Raw genomic sequence first — 8,714 nt, 5'->3', positions numbered from 1 at the left:
CAGTTTATATGGATAGTATTTAATTTTTACAATAACAAGCTGGAATGAAAACAAGCAAAAATGAAATAAAAGTAACAACTTTCTTTTTTAAATGCAAGGAATGGAAAGTACAGATAATTGTGTGAAAATGTAAGAAGTAGAAGTAAAAAGTGGGCTGAAAATAATTACTCAAGTAAAGTACAGATACCCAAAAACTCTACTTAAGTACAGTAACAAAGTACTTGTACTTAGTTACTCTACAACTCTGCACAGAATTCACTTGGTGTAAATTGGTGTCTACCGTCTCATTAGGGTAGACACCAATTTCCTTTAAAGAGCTGTGAGGAAAAGATGGAAATGCTAGCTAGCATCATTTAAATGTGTAACATTTGAAAATGACGGTTCAATCACTGACTCTTCTCAATGCTGGGTAACGGCGTTCGTGGGAYTGGCCTGCTTTGTGTCAGATGGCAAAACTGCTTGGATAATGTTTCTTTACTGGGCCCTCATATTGGTTTGTGACCAATGGTGAGGAAGAAAAAATGTGGATGAAAGAGTGATTTCAGATGAGGTTTAATTAAAAACAATCCCCTGCTCTAATTTAAGTATTTTAATGTTTAGATTTGGAATTTTTAATTATTTATATTCAAAGTTTAACACTTTATCAAATTGAAAACATACAAAAGCAGACTGACGACAGGAGAAACATTTGAGGGGCTGTAAGAATACTAGAAATGCACATGTAGGAGGCAGCTGTGAGCGAAGGATAATAAAGAGGCAAAAATAAAAATGACAATCAATGAACAATAGAAAGGAGTGAGGATGATGAGCAGCGTTTAATCTGCAGTACTAGTATAAAAATGGATAACGCCTGGATAAATTATTTCTCGTAGAAATGACTAAAAAAATAAAGGGAGATTGTGTAAAAGAAAAATAACTTTAATTAAAAGGTCTTAAAATGATGATGCAAATACAAAGGGTTTTGCTAAAGGATAGCAAAGCCTCTTTAATGAACCATCCTGTAAAATGTAAAAAAAGATACACAAACAGGGTTTATACACAACAGTGAAAAAAAAAATCTAGAAAGCTGGAGAAAAAGGGGAAGGGTGTTAAATGCAAATAAAGCATGCTGCATAGTGTCACAGTTTTTGGGGTTGGTCATATGTTAAATAATCATTAAAATGTGCTGCTCTAAATGAAAACWAAGCTCCACAAATAAAAAATTACAAGATCTTTAAAAATCCCTTTGGGATATTACGTTAGATATTGATCATTGACAGTGATCATTGACAGAAGATTTATTATGTGCTGGATTAAACCAGAAACAATTGAGGAGTTGCTTTGTTTTCATATCTGCGAGGTATGATCCCCTAAAACCAGTTATTAACTTTAAATTGTTCTAAATGTTGTATTTAAACCTCACATTTTCTTATTTACACATTTAAAATGTAAATAAACGACAGCACAAGAAACCCAGTACCAGAAATAGGATGAATTTAGATTTAAAATAAAAGAGATAAGAAAGGACAGCATGCAGATATGACTGTTCACCACTCTCCTCGGAAAATGAGAAATGTGTTTAAAATTGATAAAGATTCCTCCCAATCATTTACAGTGATAACACTGAGTACATAGAGCATTTTCCAAAATGAGACATTTATCATTTTTAAGTGTTCAAAACCAAACAAAATTTAATTAAATAAAAAGCACCATGTTTTATTATTTTGAAATACTTTATGCTGATTTTTAAAATAATATTACCTACAAAATGCTACATTATGTAACCATCCTAAATTTGATTTTTGTGTTTTTGCTTCACATTTTGGAAAGAAGCTCCTAATTAATAATAACAATTAGGTTAAAGCCACCTAATCCTGTTACAGGGATCCTTTTGTTAAAGTCAGGATTGTACTGCACAGCAGGGCCTGAGAAAGAGAGGTGGACAGAAATGCACAAAAATTAACAAAGAAATAGGTCGTAAMGTTTCTTGCAATTTCCCTCTGAAACGATATGCAGTGTTTATGTACATATTACCATGTGACAGTATAATACAACTAATAAGTACAAACTTTATGTGACGCAAGGCTTCTTTTTTATTCGAACACACAGTTCATGGGGGATGCTAGCAAACTGAAAACTGGTCAAGACATATCCATTTGTCCTGTAAGTAACATTTTACCTTATTTATACACATTCAATGGCAGAAATAACCCAAGCTGACAAGAATGAAGGAAGACTATACCTTTGATTGAGCTGGTGGAAATAATTCCCTCTGCTGTTCCTCCATAGCCTCCAGAGACAATGCTGGTCTCGTTGAGATTGGGACCCGATACCATCACCTGCTGAAGGTCCTGTGAAGTTGATCAATGCAGAGGAAACAGCAATAACAAACAGAGAGGCGGTTTGAGCATTGGGTAAGGTAGATGTTGGGATATTCACTTCAGTTCTACTTTGCTTATAGCACGAAAACTAAAACGCCGATAGGAAATTATGATTGAGTGTTAAATCGTGAACATTAGAGTAAATGAATGGTTAAAATATGTTAAGTGGAACAAACATTACAATGTTAGGAAGGTTAAAACATGTAAAAGACAAAACATAATGAAGTTTCAGTCAGTAACTAACCTAAACTGTTTATCACTATTAAATTAGCCTTTTAATTCAGGTGGCAAATATAACAACAATAATTATTAGGGGTGTAAGAAAATATCGATACACTGAAGTATCACGATATTTCATTTCCCGATACTGTATCGATATTCTAAAGCCCTGTATCGATTTTTAATTAAGGTTTAAAATGTCAACCTTCTTGCCAACCGTTCATTTTTATGTTGTAGTTCAGCCTCTGACCACTAGTTGGCAGCAGTGAGCCAGCCATTTGGGTCCTCTACCTCTTTAGCGCCAGAGAGTAAGGGTAGCATTAGCATTGTAAATAAACATTAGCTTTTCTTTTTTTTTTTCAGTAAGAGGTTTTTATTTAATAGAATTTTTGGACAAAAACAATCGCAATATATCGTAATATATTGCCTTGCTTACAGTATCCCAATATATCGGGATAAATMGTATYGTGACCCCTCTGTTATGATATGTATCGTATCGCCAAATTCTTGCCAATACACAGCCCTAATAATTATTGCAGGAAAGAAATGTCTTATCTACACAGATATCTCGCATGCAAAACAGAATAATATTGGGTTTTTTTTAATACTTGAAAACAAGTTCATTTCATTTTCACTCCATACCCTGACCTTTAAAAATGTAAACAAAAATTTAAAGGGTTAGAGTACAGTAAGCTTGCCACAATGAAACTACATAACATCCTGTTGGAAGGAAATGGAATGTAGCCATTTCCTTTCTGTAAACAAACACATATGGACCCTCCTTTCCCTTATATATATATATATTTTTTTTTTAAAGTTAGCTACACCAACTGTGAGATCAGAGAAGTGAAGCAAACTGGCATCAACACCACAGCGTTAATACGACATGTTTAGTAAAAKGTCACCATTTTTTTGTTTTGGTAACACCCCAGCCCACCAAGAGATTAAGGGATAACACTCAGACATCACCAAAGTGCACACATACAGAATGTAGGTCACATCAGCCCACWCAAGACAACACTAGATGACTTTAGATTCAAAAATTAAATGTAATAACACTGGTATGCTGCGTGTTGGCTATAATAGGTTTGTTAATATGAATCAACTAAAGGATGCCTCAAATTATTTTACAGAGATTTCAGCAGTTAGTAAGTGTAAGATGAACACAAAGCACAGTGCTACGCAGACATTTGCCAATTAACATATGAGAATTTGTAAGAAAAAGACAAGTCAAAGCACTCAACAGGACCACCAACACCACAAACATAAATGCTCAAATGGCCTGCTCACCCTGGTGCCTCTGGAGCTCCCTACCTGCTCATCTAAGCTCCACTGCAGCTTTGCAGCCTGCAGAGATGAAGGGATGGGGGGGGTGGGGTCGTCAAACAACAGAAAACAACAAGGAAAAAAAGAAATAAGAAAACATAAAACSAAAAGAAAAATCAATAACTTAAATCGTGAAATAAGACGCAACAAAACAGTGATGTGAGATGGAGAGCAGTGATGACTGATGTCATAGCAAATTGACTTTCATTATTTTTTACTATGAAAATTTAAAAGGGGTGGTATTWTGCTTTTTTTCCTCATGTTGTGGCATCAGTTCAATGTGGAAGAAAGTTGACATAAACAGACTTTTCCTTAGACACAAGGTGATTACTAAAAAAATGAAGACATAAAAAATAACAAAAGCTCCCACRWAAGGSTCCTTAYTCCCAACACTACAAGCAAAAGAGYCAAATAATGWTAAAAGGCTGATTTCTGAGTCAACACCAGTCAGTCAGTGTTATTTCAAAGTGTTTCAACACTTTCTCCTCTGTCACTGTCGAGCTGACAGTCACCATCTGACACGCACAAAGCTGCAACATCTGAAACCAGTTTCTCCACTTGAACCTGTCAATCTTCATCTCTATGTGCGACTAACACTAACCGCTACAGCTTCAAACTAACATCAGAAATCAATCTGATTTTAGAGAGCCACCATCCAAGGACAAAGCGCTGCCAGACGCGAGATAGCCACACACAAAGGGTTATATATTTGTCAAACTTCACTGAGAGGGAGGGACTTTTTTTTTACCACTTGAGCGGACACRAAGTTTGGTGAGCAAATAACTTTACTAACTGCCATTGCTTCTTCCAGGATCTTTAATCTGTTTGTTCAACAGGGCTTGGCCCTTGGATGCAGGAAAACCAACAATCTCTTTYCAATCATTACTCTGTAATGTTGAAGAAAAATGCCAGTCACTTTTGAATCTRATGCCAAATAGTACAGTTAAAATGYGTGCTGAAAAGTGTTTCTTGCCCTTATGCGATACAGAACCACAAATGTTCATTTATTACGGCAGCAGTCTGACCATAAAGACATYTGATATTCTAGCATTTAAGTTTATTTCTTAGTGTTAAGGTTAACTAAATACACTTGATACGTGTCTGTATTATTTTATGCACAAGGAAACAAAAGCCTTTAGAAGCAGTAAGTGGTTCCCAGAGAGACAGCTGGACCACAACACCTGATCTCCCTGTAGGATTAATGGTGTGGAAAAGCAAGCAAGCCATGCTAAAAATGGCAAGTATTCTTAGAATAAACGCTTGTTAGACAAACTATATTTACTCTAAGTTCAAAGCAGTGTCCAAAATAACAACTATAATGCAAGGAAAAGAAAACATAACTGTTAAAGACTATTATTATATCCTGTATGAAGCCTGCAGCTCCAACATTTTACAACAGAGCAGAGTATGATGTGAACGGTATGTTAAGAACAAGAAGACTTAGCTAATCATGTGACAGMTGTAAAACCTACCCAGATTTCTAATCTCTCTACCTCAAACTAATCAAAGAACACCTTTTATCATTAATGGAAATAAAACGAATACCAAAAAATAAGATACGATAAAATAAAACCAATGATTTTAAGTCTATTGATGTGTTTCCAAGGCAGAAAACTACAGTTGTGAAAGAATGTGTAAAAGGCAGAGAAAAATTTTGAAAATGCAAATCACTTCTGTTCAAACAAATAAGAATTTTGTTACCAGACAGCCCAATTTATTTACTTCAGATCATAGGCTTTACCCTAACATTTTACGTTTCCTCRCCTTTTTTAACTTGAAGAACAAAATGTTTGTTTGTAGGTCACAGATCCACTTTTAATAAGAGCTTTTAATGCACAGAATTAACGTATTTTTCTAAAATGCAGTATAATTACATATGGATTCACTCTTACCTGTTCAAGGCTGTCGTCTTCCTGCAGTGCCCCAGTGTCGCCATTACTGTTGATTGGAATCTCCATTGTGGCAGCTTTACTCATGATGCTGTCTGTCATAACGCACAGTATCTGTGAAACACAAAGATACGAGAGGGTATGGGAACTCCCAATGGTTTGAGTGAAAATAAAAAAAATGGAGGAAAACAGTTGCGGCCTAATTACAGCTTAGATAAAAAAGGAARAGACCACAGAGCTTAATGAAAACACCCAAATCAATAAACAGATGAGGGTAGAATTACCACAAACAAGTGCGGAGGTGGTTTTCAAAGGGCAAGGCTACTGCTCAGGATAAAAACAACACACAGAAGAATGGATGCCCTACTTCATGCTACAAACACACACAGGCCATAACTACAATGAGCTGTTGTGGTGAAGTGGCCACTCTACTATAAAGCTCAATTACTGGACTGTTTATTTTTTTTATCAGCAACTACTCCCCTAAAAACCCTGACAACAGCAAGAGTTTTACATCAACAGTGTCTAAATACTCTAACAGGTCAAACTCGTTTGTCTTTTATCTCTTACTGTATAGTATAACATACAAGTAAAACCACATATGCATTACACACCTACAAGAAACAGTAGCACGTCTTCTRTTTGTGTAATCTTTGTGCATTTGTCCAGTTGATGGGTCAAAATTATATCCTATATTTTAATTTAAATATCTAGAAGATGCTTTTCCTGGTTTTCTGATTTAAAGTTAATCATGTAAACATCGAAATTGGATAAATGTCAACATGTGCGAAAAGCTTAAGATAATACTAATACAAAAAGGCAGAGTATTTCAGTGGCTTTAATGTAACAATTGCAATGTTAGTACAGAAAAATCTGATTTGTTACCCTGAAACATGCCACACATTGTAGGAGTGAAGCTGCAAAACATGGCCAGTTTAAAAAAATATATAGAGTGAAATGCAAATCATTACATGGGATCTCCAATTTGTGGTTTGCCACTTTGAAATAAATTTAAATTTACTCCGATTTTGGGCTAAAACGATTAAAGCACATGGTTTTAAATCATTTCACCACACWGTTTCTGGAAAACTGATGGAAGTGTAAAAACTAACATGAAGTAATGCATTCAAAATTATGACTTTACTTATTCTGTTTTATGTGACAAGAATAACAAATATATCCACGTGTCCTAAAATAGCTTCAAATGTGTTCATCAATGAATAGAAAATAAAAAAAATGCTATTTATGTTCTTATAAGTGTAGTTTTTCAATAACATTGTGTAGCCCAGAAAAAATAAACTCATGGTATGTAAATTATACAAAGCGCTGACTGAAAATTCAAGTGCAGCACTACTGAAGGAATGAGATTAGCTTGTTTACACTGGCTCTGACCTCATTGAAATAGGCTGCTTCCTTTATGAGCACATAGTTGGCCATGCCCAGTCTTTGCTGACTTTAGAAAGGAGTTGGAAGAAGCTGTGCCTTTTCAAAACAGGCTCAAAGAAAATTACTACACCCTAAGAACTTTGCCACATCATATTTTTACAACTTCTTCTCTTTTGCATTAATGTGTGTTTTTTTCAATCAGAAACTCTGATGGGAGCAACCACAGGTCAATTTAAGTTATTGACAATCCCATTACCAAACCTTCAGAAATATCATTGTGTGAGATCAAAACATGAGCAAAATCAAATATATGTTAAGTTTTACAAAAATCTGGGTAAATAACTTGTTTAATCTCTGACAAACATATCAACACAGCATCATACAGAGCTTTAATACCTTAGCATGACCACAAGCCCAGACAGGTGCACCTGAACAGGTGCAAAGTTCTCATCCCCCAGTTCAGATACCTGCTTASGCGACTTCAGGATAGTATTTTTTTYCMRKTYYTTTTTTTCGCACATAAGCATATGCTTTCAACAAACATTTTACCCATACAAATGTTTTTTTGTTTTGTTTTTTTCGTGGTAACGTGGAAAATGTTATTCTCTGAGATGCTTTGTCAGGCCTGCAGTTCAGACAGCAGCTGTTATAAAGCTTGGTAAACTGGTCTTCAAGGATAAAATAAATACAGAAATGAATTTGGCAAAGCAAGACAAGGTAAAAAGTGAAAAAAATAAACTAATTTTTAAATATTTCCGAAATTTTATAAGGTCCCCAATAAATTAGTTGGACTTACAGTGTGTTTGGTCCCGTCGTGAACAGCGCTCTTCGCAAAGCTAACACAGCCAAGCTAGCGACAGARCATCCCAGTTCAAGCGCCGCTGAGCACAGTGCTGTGCTTACTGACACTTCAAGGACAAAAAGCCAGTGGGAAACTCTTAGTTAGGAATATCGGAATCACATTTCAAAGTAATGATTTACTCCTGCTGCCTTCGGACTCTGCGTAAATAATTTTGTTCCTTCTACCGTGGCCAAAGGAAACGTTTACGGAAGTGACGACAGCGAGGCGAATTCATTTTTTTAGATGCGCTCCACTTCGAAGATCGTCTATTAAAAATTGAGATGTGTTACTCTGTTCAACCCTACCCAACTTTCATGGTCACAGCTTCGTACGGTGCAAGAACAAAGTGCTGCAGTTCTGTCTGCTCGGGCACTCAATATTTCAAAAAAAAATTGCAGCTCAAACCCATCGTTTCCCCCYCGTGCGTGTCTGGAGATCATCACTGTGACAGTCTGATGAAAGAACCAAAATAATATTTAGTGTRTGTCCGTGAGATCCCTAGAGTTTATTAATGAATAAATAAAAAGTTCATTTTAGTGAGAAGCAAAAACAAACTTTATTTTTCGGGAAGCTGTGGGGAAAGTCAAATGGGAACATTTTACTAATGCAAGTGCGCAACTTTTCCAGTTGTTGGTGCCCCCCCCCCCTCTTTTTTTATTTTAGACTTTATTTTTTAGATTTTTTTTCCCACCG

General features: G+C 35.6%; 1 protein-coding gene across 5 annotated transcripts in view; it reads right to left on the bottom strand.

Moving 5' to 3' along the window:
• The window catches only part of arfip2b (ADP-ribosylation factor interacting protein 2b), a 13,194-nt gene extending 4,955 nt beyond the window's left edge, over positions 1 to 8,239 (bottom strand). Inside the window, exons 1-5 of one of the 5 annotated variants that reach the window (XM_014003265.1) lie at positions 7,977 to 8,239; positions 5,798 to 5,908; positions 3,894 to 3,926; positions 2,222 to 2,330; positions 1,848 to 1,904 (exon numbers count right to left, since the gene is read on the bottom strand). In XM_014003265.1, coding sequence (XP_013858719.1) covers positions 1,848 to 1,904; positions 2,222 to 2,330; positions 3,894 to 3,926; positions 5,798 to 5,896 — 298 coding nt within the window. In that variant the 5' untranslated portion in view covers positions 5,897 to 5,908; positions 7,977 to 8,239. Of the gene's footprint in view, positions 1 to 1,847; positions 1,905 to 2,221; positions 2,331 to 3,869; positions 3,927 to 5,797; positions 5,909 to 7,976 lie in introns of all 5 variants that reach the window. The other 4 variants (XM_014003263.1, XM_014003268.1, XM_014003267.1 and 1 more) reach the window with 4 other exon arrangements.
• Positions 8,240 to 8,714: the final 475 nt, after the last annotated feature.

Source organism: Austrofundulus limnaeus, unplaced genomic scaffold (genome assembly GCF_001266775.1).
Source record: "Austrofundulus limnaeus strain Quisiro unplaced genomic scaffold, Austrofundulus_limnaeus-1.0 Scaffold17, whole genome shotgun sequence".
In the NCBI taxonomy this organism is placed as follows: Eukaryota; Metazoa; Chordata; class Actinopteri; order Cyprinodontiformes; family Rivulidae; genus Austrofundulus; species Austrofundulus limnaeus.
Note: the sequence above shows the minus strand (reverse complement) of the source record. Positions and strands in the feature narration are given on the sequence as shown.